General features: G+C 42.1%; 1 protein-coding gene across 1 annotated transcript in view; it reads right to left on the minus strand.

Annotated features, from left to right (window-relative positions):
* The window catches only part of PCCA (propionyl CoA carboxylase, alpha polypeptide), a 363,293-nt gene extending 348,412 nt beyond the window's left edge, over positions 1 to 14,881 (minus strand). The window contains exons 1-2 of the mRNA XM_010831489.1: positions 14,752 to 14,881; positions 3,583 to 3,660 (exon numbers count right to left, since the gene is read on the minus strand). Coding sequence (XP_010829791.1) covers positions 3,583 to 3,660; positions 14,752 to 14,856 — 183 coding nt within the window. The 5' untranslated portion in view covers positions 14,857 to 14,881. The remainder of the gene's footprint in view (positions 1 to 3,582; positions 3,661 to 14,751) is intronic.
* Between the last annotated feature and the right edge of the window lie 158 nt (positions 14,882 to 15,039).

Here is a 15,039-nt window from a genome sequence, read left to right on the forward strand (position 1 = left end):
CACATAAATAAACTGATATAGCATTCTAGTGGGAAACTATTTAACAAGGTTCTCTCCTGACTCTAGAACTGAACAAGCTACTCTTTTTAAAGAAATGCACACGAACAATTGTAAGTAACTTGGATGCAATACATTTTAGTACACAATGATCGCTGGGTTAGTGAACTGTTGCATGTTAAATGGACCCTTTTTTAAAGTTTTAGTCATATTACTAAAAGTTAAAGGTATATATGATCTTAAAAGTACTCTTGAATAACTTAAAGTAATATGTTAACCTGAGAGCAAATTACAGAATCTCAGAACTGCAAAAGGCCTTTAAAGTCTTGAGTGAACCTTTATACCACACATGGGCTATCACACCCAACTGAGACAAGCCTCCACCTGGGTCCAAAAAACACCCTAATCCCACCTAGGGCTTGGAGCTATAAAATCGTGTGTGTGTGTATGTGCGTGTTAAATCGCTTCAGCCTTGTCTGATTCTTTGCGACCACATGGACTGTGGCCCAGCAGGCCCCTCTGTCCTTGGGATTCTCCAGGCAAGAATACTGGGATGGAGCTATAAAATCGTGTGTGTGTGTGTAAAATCATGTATGTGTGTGTAAAATCATGTATGTGTGTGTAAAATCATGTGTGTGTATGTGTTCAATAGTGTCTCTTTGCGACTCTATGGACTATCACTTTCCAGGCTCTTCTGTTCATCGGATTCTCCAGGCAAGAATACTGCAGTGGCATGCCATTCCTGCTAAACAGTAAGCATATACTAAGAAAACCTGTTCCTACTTCCCTGAACTGTATCTTCAAACACTGATTAAATATTAAGCAGACTACCTCAGATAAAAGCAGCACAAACACTGGAACTTACACGTTAAGCAACACATTAACAACAAATTATAATAATATTACAGGGAATACAAATTCCATCCTAATTTCTATGGAAGGAGTAGAATGAAGGTTAAGAGCTAGTCTGAAGCCAGCCTGGCCCAGTTGGAATCCCAACACTACCATGTGTTCCTCTGTGGACAAGCCAGCCTACTGGACACTCATTTCCCGGTTCGTAAAACGGGAGTAAGAGCTACCTGACACGGAGGTTCCAGGAATCTGAATTCACACCGTAAAGCCTTTAGTGTAGGGCCTAGCATGCACTATATACTCAGTATGTGTTAGCTAGAGTGTTGTTATTCGATCCTTTGGGCGGCAAACCAGATTACAAATCTAGGAGTGTGATTCTGTCTCACGGGGACAAATCTGTGCCAGCCATGACTGCAGCGCTTGACACATTCCTACTCCTCTCTGTTCAGGGCTCCTGATGGTGAGTGTTCTGCACACCTTGACTGGGCCACAAGGTGTCCAGGTGAGACATTTTTTCTGACGGTGTCTGTGATGGTGTTTCCAGATGAGACTAACGTGTGAATCAGTAGACTCGGTAAAGCAGACAGCCCTCCCCAGTGTGGCTAGGCACCATCCAGTCCATGGAGGCCTCACAGACTAAAACGTGGAGGAAGAGAGGACTAGTTCTGCCTGCCGGGTTGAGCTGGGACGTTGGTCTTCTACCCTTGGACCTGGGACTTACACCATCAGCTTTCCTGGTTTCCAGACCTTTGGACCTGGACTAGACTTACACACCAGCTTTCCAAGGTGTCCAGCTTGCAAACAGCAGACTGCAAGGGACTTCTCAGCCTCCTGAATTAGGTGTGTTGGTCGCCTAGTTGTGTCTGACTCCCTGCGACCCCAGGGACTGTAGCCTGCCAGGCCCTTCTGTCCATGAGATTCTCCAGGCAAGAATACTGGAGTGAGGAGCCTTTCCCTTCTCTAGGGGATCTTCCTGACCCAGGGATTGAACCCAGGTCTCTTGCACTGGAGGCAGATTCTTTACCATATGAGCCACCAGGGAAACCCAGGAATTAGGTGAGTCAATTAAAAAAAAAAAAAAAGAAATTTCTATATGTCTCTCACTGGTTCTGTTTCTCTGGAGAACCCTAACAGAGGACTATTAATGGATTACCAATAGTACACAAGTTCAATAAAGCTAATACCAATTAATCTTCCATACTTAAGATTTTAACTAAATAACAAATGAATATGGTTCAGATCTTAGAAGGTAAAAACGGGGGCACATAGTAGGGACACCCAGGTCCTTGCCTCAAAGGCAACAATTACTACTAGTTTCCTGAATATTCTTCCAGATAGGCTATGCGTATAAAAGAATATATACACTAATAAATTTAAACCAACTTTTTTTTTTGGCCACATGACACAGTTTGTGGGATCTTAGTTCCCTGACCAGGGACTGAACCTTCACCCTCGGCAGTGAGAAAGCACAGTCTTAACCACTGGACCACCAGAGCACTCCCTAAACCAACTTTACACCTCCCGTCTGCATCAATAAGTACAGGTAAATGTCAAGTGCATTTGATAACTTCAATGTACAATACAGCACAATCACAACAAAGTGTGTTAAGTGCTGTGTTAAAGGCAGCAAAAGCAGAGAATGAACAGTATGTGTTAATAAGGCAGTGACATTGAAAGCAGATGGTAACACAAAAAACTACAAGTAATTTTTAAGATAGCTCAAGCAAAAAACACAGTATGGGGTACTGTGGCAAATAAAGCTGGGGTAAAAATGCCCGATTAAGAAAGGATTTATAAGTCATTTAAAGACCTGGGACTGGGACCTCCCTGGTAGTCAAGTGGTTAAAATTCCACACTTCCACTGCAGGAGGCACAGGTTCTATTCCTGGTCAGGGAACTAAGATCCCACATGCCTCTCTGCATGGCCAAAAAACAAAAAATAATAAAATAAAATATATGAAAGTTAATTTCACCTGTTTATTTTCAATGTGGCTATTAGAAAATAAAAAATTATATATGTCCTCCAATTGTCTCCACTTTACATTTCTATTGAGCTACAGTGAATATAGATCCTTTATTCTCCAAATTTCAAGATTCTTTTGAGTAGTTCTGTATACTTTGGCTATTTAGAAGACCACTTCATTCTCAAATAATCATTCATATTAGTTCTACTTTAATGACATTCGATTTGAATCATCTCTTCTTAACCAAAACTCTTCTTCTGCCTCTTTGATGCCTTCATTGTCACCAAATCATGTTTTACCTCCAATCACCACTTCCAGTTCCTTTATTCCTCCATTACAGGCCTCAGACATTATCATATACCAAGATTTTAACCGGAATTCCCTTGTCCCCAAATTTACAATACCCATAATTGCCTTCACTCAAAAATAGTTACAAATATTAAGTAAATGAAAAAAAAAAAACTAATAGTTTAATCAAAATCTCTCAACTGCCTAGTCTAAGAAAGAATGTATTAGTGATCCTGCTGAAAACAAAGGAAATACATTGGGAATTTATTCAATTTGCGATATAGGTACAAATACAAAATTAAAGCCTCAGGTTGTGGTCCACAATGAAAAAAGGAACAAACGCTGAACACCTATAAAATCTATGATGTATGGCAATAAAAAATGACACAGCATCAATAAAATGGAACCTGCCCAGTGAACACAATGTGGAGACAACAAAACATTTTAACTTAGCTGTCAAAACTGTTTTTGAAATACTTACTTTTTCATTAGAATCATATCCAGCTGAACAGAGAGTACGAGACACCACTAAGTACCGTCTTGAATAATGTGGAACATGCTACCAAAAGAAAGGGAAAAAAAAAATGAAAGTGAAATAAACGACAGATACTTGAATGAGCTTTAAAAATATTTTTCAGGGTAATTCTTCCAGTATGCTTCTGGCTACAGTGTTTCCTCAATCAATGTATGTAGTTCTAAGCAATATACCTTAACTATAGAAGGTAAACCCCAACTAGACACATTCCCTTGGCACACGTGAGAATCCAAAGACATCAAAACAATCTCCAGAAAAGTGTAAGAGTCAATGGGTCAAATAAAATCTGAAGAAAAGTCTTTCTGGTCACGCAGACAGATACAGCGGGATCAGAATGTCACACACCACACAGAACTTCATACAGCATGCAACAAGCGTCGGCTTTCAAAGAGCTTCAACTTTAACAGGGCCCAGAAAACAACAAACTAGTTTTTATTTGCTAATGTCTGACACATGATTTCTTATTTTACTTATTCTGGTATTAATGTGGCTTGGCAGATAAAAATGAAAAGGTTAACACTAATAATCAAGTTCACTTTAATTCATTACCATATACGTATGTGGAAAAAAGTGTATCTTAAGCCTTTAAAACATTAAGAAGAATCACTAATCAAGGTTATAGCAAAGGTTTAAGAAAATAATTTATCCTATAGTCACTGATGAAGGTAAATCAAGAAAAAAGCAGGGTGAGGGTGGTGGCAAAAGGCAACAGGTACTCAGAACGTTCTAACAGCCGAACAACTCAAACAGGAAGCAAATAATTTATAACAACATTTTAAAATGAAAAAAATGAATCCAGTTATTTTTTTTTAGAAGTATCAAGCGCCAAATTACAAAATGTAATCTTTATGCAGAAGTGAATACACTTTACAAAATAAAACCTAGTAAAACTTACCACACCAAGTAAAAAGGACTGGTGATGAATAATGAGCTGAAAATGGGAAGAAAACTGACTTCACTACTGTCTCCCTTTCCCAGACCAAAACACTCTTACATTTCTGTAAGCATCCCTGTGAATTCAAACTCCAATGTAGAAAACTGAGTCTCAAGAATTTTAATTTTTCAGAAATGTCAAGTCTAGGCTGCAATGGTAAGAAAATTTAAACACAGATCTGGTAAAAGCATTATTAATTTTTTTTTGAGATAATATAAATAGTGGCACTTCCACATTAATACTAAACATCTGTGCAAAGAGATGATTTGGTGTTTAAAAAAAATGTACAAAGTGGGGTACACAACCACTTTTTTGTGATTAAAAAAAAAATTCAGTCTTCCACTGCCCTCAGCAGAATAGCTATAATCTGGCAACTTTACTCTCACATCAGATTTAACAGGATAAAGGTAACACCTCCTCACTTAAAAACCATATATTGTGTTTATAGCTTAGCCAACGCAGAAGGCAAACTCAGAATAAAGAAAAGGTCTTCCGTAGTGGTTCAGTGGTAAAGAATGCGCCTGTCAATGCAGGAGGCCGGTATGCAGGAGGCGGGTTCGATCCCTGGGTTGGAAAGAACACCTGGAGAAGGAAATGGCAAATCACTCTAGTATTCTTGCCTGGGAAATCCCATGGACACAGGAGCCTGGCGGGCTACAGTCCATGAGGTCACAAAAGAGTAGGACACGACTTAGCAACTAAACAACAACAACAAAGGAAAAAAAAAAGCAAAAGCTACCTGGGATTTCTCACATTTAGTCTGCAGCAAGGCAGCACTCGGATATTTACACAAGAAGTAAAGAGCACACCAGCTTCCTAACAATTTTATACAATGAACACAGTTTACAGTTTTACCAATTTTCCCTAATATCATAAGGCACATAACAGGCAGTTGTAGGAATATGTCAAAATATCCTTTCACAAAAGTATATACAAGAAAGGATTTTACAAAAATCATACATGTGTCTTTAATTACTAACAAATAAAGGGCATAACTGATTCCTGATGGCAAAAGCCAAATGTGAGTCTTTCAGAGACAAAACACAATCTGGGGTAGACATTTTAGGTATTCTAATAAGCTTTGGGGAGAGTAAACAGTGATGTTTATGTCTGGGGAAGGGAACACTTCCCAGCATACTGCCTAGAACAGAACTCTGGGAGAAGAGATCAAAGAGCCTGAGTTCTAATCCTAGCTCAGTCTGACACTACTTTCAGGACTAGAGCAAACCACTTTAACTCCCCAGGTGTTTTTCTTAGGTGCTCACGTGCTAAGTCACTTCGGTCGTGTACTACTCTGTACAACCCCATGGACTGTCGCCCACCAGACTCAGTCCATGAAATTCTCCAGGCAAGAATACTGGAGCGGGTAGCCATTCCCTCCTCCAGGGAATCTTCCTAACCCAGAGATCGAACTCGGGTCTCCTGCACTGCAGCCAGATTCTTTACCATCTGAGTCACCAGGGAAGCCCAGTTTCCTCTTAAATCCCTACTAACCTACACCACTGTCATTCAAAACACAATAGCTTATTACAGAGATTCTAACATGTGTGAACATCTGACACACATTATTATGAAGAATATGCAGTTAACCCAAACTGAACGTGTGGTCCAAGAAGATGGTAACACAGATCTCACTGCCAGACTGCTCCGAGAGCAACAAACACTGAGTTGTTTGGTAGAAATGGAGCTAATTTCACAGATTCGAATAAACATGACTGAAGCATTAAGTTTCAGTCATGAACTTAATGACTGAAGTTCATTAAGCCTCAGGATTCTCTCATCAGATGGGCTCATGAAAAAATGGACTAAACTGAACTTGGTCCTCAAGGGACAGTTTCTAACCCAGAAGAATCAGACATCTCCAAGTGGCCAAGCTCTGGGACAGGTCTGGGTCAGCTGACTCAGTGTAATCTACACTTACTCAGGAAACTGCCAATAACATAAAACTCAAATTTCAAAATGTCTACACCACACAGTTCTTGAAACTAAATCTAAACTCTATTACAAACTCTATTAACTCTAAAACTAAACTCTATTACAAATCGTTGCTGTTGTTCAGTCGTTAAGTCGTGTCCATCTCTTTGCAACTCCACGGACTGCAGCCCGCCAGGCTTCCCTGTACTTCACTATCTCCCAGAGTTTGCTCAAACTCATGTCCACGATTACAAATTACACCTGGCCAAAACGCAGGAGACAAGCTATAGCAGTATCGATCAATCAAATTGGGTTTGCTTGTTTTTTCATCTTTTTATTGCTATTTTTAAATACTTGGTTCTGACGATCTAACAGACTATATTTTACCACCATTATCAAAAAAAAAAGAAAGCATACAGCTTGTATACAAATGAATTTGTGATACTGGACCCCAAAATTGAAAAACACAGGTGCCCCTAATTAGCCAAGTACCTGGAAGAAGAAATGATGCAACCAGTCAGAACCTTAGCAGCAGAACACAACTACAGAGGAAAGACAGGAGTCTGAGCCATTCCCACAGCAAGCCCAAAGTGGTTTGCAGTCAGCCATACATTACTCTCTCACGCTCCTGTTTACCACTGGCAGAGCTTCAACAAAGTTCAAAGCTATAATGTACACCAGTCAAAAATCAGATAATTTTGTAGAGCCACAACATAATTTTTTCAAAAAATACAAGGAATGAGTTGGTAGAAATCTGCTAATTTGGACCTCTACATAGAATTTTTAATGTTTCTTATTTTTGTTAGGCATATAAAAAAACAGGCTACAAGCCCAGTCCAGAATTCTTTAAAGGTATGTTCTAGAATAAGAGTTCAAAGGAAAAATGTTAACCAAGTCCATCTATAAAGACCGTTTAGCCTATCACAGCCGAAAGGAGAAAGGTCAGTGTGTGCAAAACGACTTCCAGAGAACATACTGCTCTGCTTCTCTTCTGCAAGAATGAAGATTTTCTATAGTTTCCACACTTAGATGAGAAGCACCAGCTAACAAGGCAGCACATGGAAGTAGCACGACCTTCTGAGTTCACCACAGAGGTGAAGACCCGGGTCAGCGCTTACTCCACTGCTTCACAGGTACACAACACTGAGCAAATAATTCCTCTGGACCCCAGTTTTCATCTATAAAATGAACAACACAACACCTCCCTTGCTTTCCTGCAGAGCTGTCTTTAAAAAACAAACAAAAAAAGCCCAAAACACACAAGCCTTTATAAACTGTAAAGCACCAACGAAATGTAAGGTATTACCCAACAACTAAATCCCATTATGCAGCTGTAACTTTTTTTCTTAAAATTATCCCAGACCATTTGGGAGTTACCATTAGAGTAATAATGGAGTAATTAAGAGCTCTGATCTAGACTCAGATTCACGCCCTGGTTGGGAAATTGGCTCAGCCATTTCTTCAAGAGTTTTTCTCATATATAAACTGGGCATAAAACCACTTATCTAGGACTTAACGCTGACGTGAGGATTAAATAAGAATGTGTAAAATGCCTGCACAATTTTGCGTACGTTATAGTAAGAATGAATTAACTATTAACCAAAAAAAGGGTACAGCTTTTACACAAACTGTTCAGAGGCCTTCCAACCATTGCCAACAGCGAAATACCCTTTTCTAACCTAAGCCAGCACCTACTTTCACATTTTTCTGCTTGTGGCCTCAGGTGGCAGCCCAAACTCACAAATCCACTAAATTCAAGCTTAAAGCACAATTTAAAAACTAAACCCTACCAAATCCAGAACTCTTAACATAACCACAGGGGCATTCAAGTGAATAATATTAGAACAACTCTACTGACAGGCTAACTCTTTAGCACAATGCATTCTACTTCAAAGAAGAAGCCATCCTCAAAACTATGGGCCGATGGAGGAGTAAGATGAGCTTACCAAGGACAACAAAACACTTGTTAGTGATTCATCTTCAAAATTTCCAGGAAAAGCTCTCCTCCCACATTACATGACACAGAGCTGGTAAGCATGAGCCAACTGAACCTTTGAACATTTTAAGAAACCCAGAATGACGTGGGAAAACCCCCTCTTTAAAACACCACCAGAAGTCAGGCCTTTTCACCGTAAGGTCAGGCCTTACCACTTAAAAACAGCTTTTCTTTCACTTACATTGACTATGTAGCCTTCAGGACTTCACTAGCTATCCCAATCTTCAGCTGTCTGCCAAGACTTTCACTTGGCAAGCTAGGCTGAATACCTAATATTTGAGAAAGATGATAAAATCTCAGGATTTACATCAACTATTTCTCAATATTAGGGCTTCCCTGATAGCTCAGTTGGTAAAGAATCGGCCTGCAATGCACGACAGCCCAGTTCGATTCCTAGGTTGGGAAGATCTGCTAGAGTAGGGACAGGCTACCCACTCCAGTATTCTTGGGCTTCCCTTATGGCTCAGCTGGTAAAGAATCTGCCTGCAATGCAGGAGACCTGGGTTCGATCCCTGGGTTGGGAAGATCCCATGGAGAAGGGAACGGCTGCCCACTCCAGTATTCTGGCCGGGAGAATTCCATGGACTGTATAGTCTATGGGGTCGCCAAGAGTTGGACACAACTGAGCGACTTTCACTTTCGCCAAGAGTTGGACACAACTGAGCGACTTTCACTTTCACTTCTCAATAAAACTAAGGGAGGGGAAAAAAAAAAGTCAAGATTCTCCAGTTGTGCCTCCACAGTAAGCTAGAACTGTGTGCATCAACTCTAAAGCCTCTTCATTCCAACCCAGCCCCCCAGCCAGGCCATTCCTCCCACCCCACCTATAGCAGATGCTGTGGGTTTACATCCAGCATCCGTTTTCCAGGCGGGGAAGGCCCCCACTGGTGTGCTGACTACCCACGGTTCCCACCTGCTCCCTGCTTTGCCCCATCTGCCTCAACCAGACAGGAGTTCTCTCTCAAGCCTGGAGTTACATCCCTCCCAGGCCACAACCACTGATTTGACTATCATGAAGTTCAAAAAGCTGCCCCCACTTCAACCTCAAGGTGGGCTCAACTTAGTACTGCAATCTGTGCTTTAGAGCTGGCTGTACAATATGGTAGCCGCTAGCCACGGACAGCTTCTGAGCACTTGAAATCTGCCAAAGTCCTATGTGTGCCAAGTGTAAAATACACCCTAGGTTTGAAGACTTCATATGAAAAACAAAACAGAAACCTTGTTAAAGTTTCAGATTTACATACTAAAATATTTTTAATATATCGGGTTAAATCATTGGTGTTGTTTAGTCGCTAAGTCGTGTCTCTTTGGCGACTCCCATGGACGGTAGCCCACCAGGCTCGTCTGTCCCTGGGATTCTCCAGGCAAGAATACTGGAGTGGGTTGCCATTCCCTTCTCCTGGGGATCTTCTGGATGCAGGGATTGAACCCGATTCTCCTGTACTGGCGGGCAGATTCTTTACCACTGAGCCACACTGGGTAAATATAAAATAGTAATTTCACTGCTTTAAATTTTTTTTAATGTGAATGCTGCTGCTGCTAAGTCGCTTCAGTCGTGTCCGACTCTGTGCAACCCCATAGACGGCAGCCCACCAGGCCCCGCCGTCCCTCGGATTCTCCAGGCAAGAACACTGGAGTGGGTTGCCATTTCCTTCTCCAATGCATGAAAGTGAAAAGTGAAAGTGAAGTCGCTCAGTTGTGTCCAACTCCTAGCGACCCCATGGACTGCAGCCCACCAGGCTCCTCGGTCCATGGGATTTTCCAGGCAAGAGTACTGGAGTGGGTTGCCATTGCCTTCTCCAATGTGAGTGCTAGAAAATGTTAAATTATACTTACAGCTCACATTATACTTTTTATTGCACTAGAGCAGTGCTTCTCAAACTTGACTATGCATCATTTTCACCTGGAGGAGCTTATTAAAACAGACTGCTGGCTCTAACCTCAGAGTTTCAAACTTGGCGGGTCTAGGGTGAAGCTAGAAAATGTGCATTCCTAACAAGTACCCAGGTAATGCTGCTGCTGCTGGCTAGAGTCCCCTGCTTTGAGAACCACTGCTCCAGGGCTCCCCTGTGGGATGAGACTGAATCTAGTTTCCACCTAGATCCCCTTCTTTGCTTTGATTTTTTTTAACCCCTGCTCTAGCCTGCATTCTTTACGCTTCTCAACTACCACCTGCACGAAATCCCTCTTCAGGCTCTGCTTCCGGGAAACCTTATCATCCCACTGGTACAGAACGTTTTTTTTTACACACTGTAACTTTCACAAAGTGCTATATTAATAGCAATCAATGAGACGTGAGTTATCACTGCATCCTTGATAAAAGAGTAACAAAGAAGTTTATTTTCTTTTTTTTTTTTTTTTTACTGGATTGCTAGTTGCCTTTATATAATGAATTCTACACATTCAGTGCTAGGACAAGGTTTGTTTATCCTCATTAATGAATGTTTCTTACTATAGGAAAGCCTAAACGCTTCCCTCTTTTCCATAACTGTTATGAAGCTCAAACTAGTTTTGTCCCCCCGAGATGTATTAATTTGCCCTTTCTCATTTTTTCTCTTCACCCCAGAAAGACACCCCTCAGTTGTCAGCAGTCACTCCCATCTCCCCCCTCACCCCTCCCCAGCCCTTGGCAACCACTGACCTACCTCTGCCTCTGTGGCTCTGCCCACCCTGACGTTTCATACTTAAGGGATCATACACTCTGTGGCCCTTTGTGTCTATCTTTCAAAGGTCCTTGATTCTTCTCTTTCCTTTTACCTCCCTTTGGTTACAGCAAGTACTATTGGTTCTAGTTCCAAAACAGATCCCAAGTCCTACCAGTTTTCACCAACTCCAGTGCTACCAGCAAATCAACATGACTCTTGGAACCCTCTGAGTCCAGATACCTAAAAGGAAACACTACCGCTCCCCACCCCTATTAAAAAATAAACAAACAAACAAACACCTTTTTCCTTCCCAATTTCCTTTTTCATCCCTGTTCTCCCATTTACCCAGTTTCTTAAAAACTGGAATCACTTAACTTCTGTTTCTTCACTCTATCAACATGTCACCATCTCTTCCCCTTATTTAGAAAAGGGTTTTACCAATCACTTCTCTGTTCTGAACCTCTTAAGAATAAAATCCAAAAAAAGTGCAGATGTATAAATACACAAATGTCCATAAACATTTTCAGTCATCAAAAACTGCTTTCTGTAATAATGTTAGAAGGTTTTTTCCCCAAATGATTGTCAGAAATCTATCAGCAGGTGGAAAGATTTACCTCCAGGCAATGCTAAAGCATTCAGATTTGCTTAAACATTCTCTTCCATGACTAGAAAAGAAAATTACGGGCTTTAAGGAACGTAAAGCTTGAGCCTTTGAACTTCATGAATGCACCATATAACGAGACCATGACCCAAACGAGAGACGAACTGGAAAGGCAGGGCTTTGGGAGCATACTATCCAAGGTTCAACATCGACCTCAGCCAGTCGTTTCCTTAAGCAAGTTACTTAACTGCTCTGAGCTTTTGTTTCCTCTTCTGTAAAGTTGGAAATTTTTTTTTACCTACAAGGCTAAGAGGAAATGTCTGAAAATCATATAAGGCATAAAAAGTTCAATGAACTGCAGCAATTACCACAAGTCCAACATCCTGGAGCCCCTGAAAAATGCAGACAGAAGGGAAAAAAAACTAGTTATTTAAATAGAATGTGTTTAAACAGCCAAAACAAAATAAGACTAAAAGGTGAACTCTAAGGACAGAGGAACCTGAAGGACAGTCCAAAGAGTGAGACACAACTGAGTGAGTGCACGGGCACGCGCATGCACGCACACACACACACGCACACACACCCTACACACACACGCACACCCTACACACACACCCCCTACACACACACACACATGCACACACACACCCTACACACACACCCTATACACACACACCCTACACACACACACACACACCCCTAAAAACAAACTATTAACTGGTTAAAAGAATGGTTAGAACTCTCTAGACTAGAGTTAGTCTGCTTTCCACCCAACCAAACAATTTACAGGGGTGGAGGGAGAAAGGGGAGGAATAAAATCTTCAAAAGGTTCGGCTTCAAACACAGACTCAGTAATGCATGTTTCAAGTTCATAGAAAAGAAGCCTGGAGAGAAGCTAAGCAGCTCAAGTTCCCTGCTTCTCCCACCTCCAGGAGAAATCCTTTACTGGCACAGAAATAACTCTTCCTTCAGTATCGCCACACATTCAGCACTACTTTGTCAAACACTGTGCTAAGAAAACAGTAATAGACAAGATGCAGGCTCTGCCAACACGTTTAAAGGAAAAAACTCGTAAAGAAAAATCAAAGCTTATATGTCATACAATAAGTGTACAGCAGTAAATACCCCAACAAATTCCTTCTCTCTTATCCTCTCCACTCTAACATATATCAGTGTAACAATCCCTCCCAACTTGAACATAAATGGCTTCCCATAAACCTGATAGCAGGGTCTACAGTAAGGCCCAGCATGGTCTGACTCCTACCTACCTCCTGGGCACCATCTAATCTCCATACCAAAGCCCCAGCGGACTTTTCCAGTTCTTCTATCTTGGCATTCCCTCTGGCCCAGGCCTTTTGCATGTACTGCTGTCACATACAACACTTCTTCCTTCTCTTTTTTGCCTAGGAAAAAAGTCACTATGTCCTTCAAAACTGTGCCACTTTTCACTTCCAAAGGAAAACAATCCCTTAACCTTAAGCACAGTTTGAGCAAGTCACATAAAAAATTTCTTCATCTATAAATGGCTGTTGTAAGGACTGAATAAGTTCATTCAAGTAGAATACCACAGCAGTTTCTAGGACAAAGCTACAAATCTCAAACTCTAGACTCGGTCAAATCCCTTCATTTTATTTTCTTGATACAGCACCAAAGCCTCTCCCCTAATGGCGTTTTACACTTGTCTCCTTAACAGACTAAAATTTCTAAAAGAGAAATTATATTCATTCTATAGAGACAGAACACAGGATGTAGTCCAGAAAGATTTGTTAGGAAACAAACAAAAAAAAAATACCCGTAAGCAAGAAGCTGAGAAGTGACTTGTGTAATATGCAAAACTTCATCAGTGTGATTCCAAAGTCCATGCCGTTCCATATCATGTTGCCTCCCACATAAATTACATTTAAGAGCTTCACAACTGCAAATGAGGAGTCCAAAAGACATTAAAACATGAGAAAACAATCAAGATTAAGAAACAAAGGTCTTAATTGTGCACCAGCACAAAGAACTCCAGGGATTTTGAGTGTCAGCATTCTAAAGCTGACCCTAAGCTAAAGCCTGTGCAGACTGACTTTCACTTCCACGATCAGTTCCAGCTGCATCATTTCTCACCTGGGCCTGAGTTCTCTTCTTCTAGTAGAGTAGGATGGGCTAGATCATCTCTATACTGTCTTCCAATTCTAAGGTCCATGACAATAAATCAAGTTATGTGCCTATTTTGTTTTTAAAGGAAGAAAACAGGCAGTGTCCAGAGAAATACTTTAAATAATTTGTTCCAGTGACTTGAACTCTATTAATAAAGTCAGTTAGGTAGCATTTGTTTAGAAATTACAAGAGACTCCATTCTGAAGACAGAAAGTGTTAAGAGTCACAAACACTCCAAGGTGTTAAGGCTGCCACCCTGAAACGTGAGGAAATACAGCGCAGAGACGCTGAGAACACCACAAACATCCGCCTAACCACTACAAAGAAAAACAAAAACAAAAAAACTCACAAGATGTGTATACAGTATAATGTGATGTAATGCAATTAAAATATGCTCTCCATTCAAGTAAAGGTAGTAGCCTATCCCGACATGGTACTTTAAAAGGTGAGATAAACGCAAAACCCTAACTCCTAACTGAGCAGCAGTTTAGGGTCTCTTCAAAGGAGGAACAAGGCTGGAGAAAATGGTAACTATAAGGACCCTTACAAATGCACCTGAAAAGCTCAGAAGAAGCCAAAATCGCACGGCCCAAGAACGGAAGGGCGCGAAGGGCTGGGAAAGTACAGCGAGGTGGCTGTCTGCGGCTCCCGAGGAAGCAGGAAACTCAACGCCGGCAGGCTCTTTGGGCCGCGCTGTCCTCCGTGATCCCCGGAGACACAGCTGGGACCAGGGATGCCGGCTCTGACCCGCGCCTGGGCGAGCTCCGCGGCGAGGAGGAATTCGGGGGTGGGGATGGGGGGTGCAGCACCGGCCAACGCCATGGGGTGCGGGGCAGGCAGCCCAGCGAAGCCCAGGCCCACGAGGAGTCCCGTCGCTCCTCACCTTCACGGTCCACAGCGCCACGCTCCGCATCAAAAGCTGCGGCCACCGCCGTCCGCGCCGTCCCGCGGTGGCCAGCGCCGCCGCCCCAGTCCAGAACCCCGCCATGGCCGCCCTTGCAGACCAAAGCTCGTCTGACCTTTCACCCCAGCGAAGGGGGCGAGAAGGGGAGCGCCGCGGCTGCGGCCAATCACGAGCCGGGGATCCAAGTCCCCGGCCCCGAGGCGGGCAGGGGCGGGGCCCTGAGCCACTAGCCCATCTGCAGCAGGAGGCACCCGGGAGGCTGGGCCC

This window comes from Bison bison, unplaced genomic scaffold, assembly GCF_000754665.1.
Source record: "Bison bison bison isolate TAMUID 2011002044 unplaced genomic scaffold, Bison_UMD1.0 scf7180017864527, whole genome shotgun sequence".
In the NCBI taxonomy this organism is placed as follows: domain Eukaryota; kingdom Metazoa; phylum Chordata; class Mammalia; order Artiodactyla; family Bovidae; genus Bison; species Bison bison.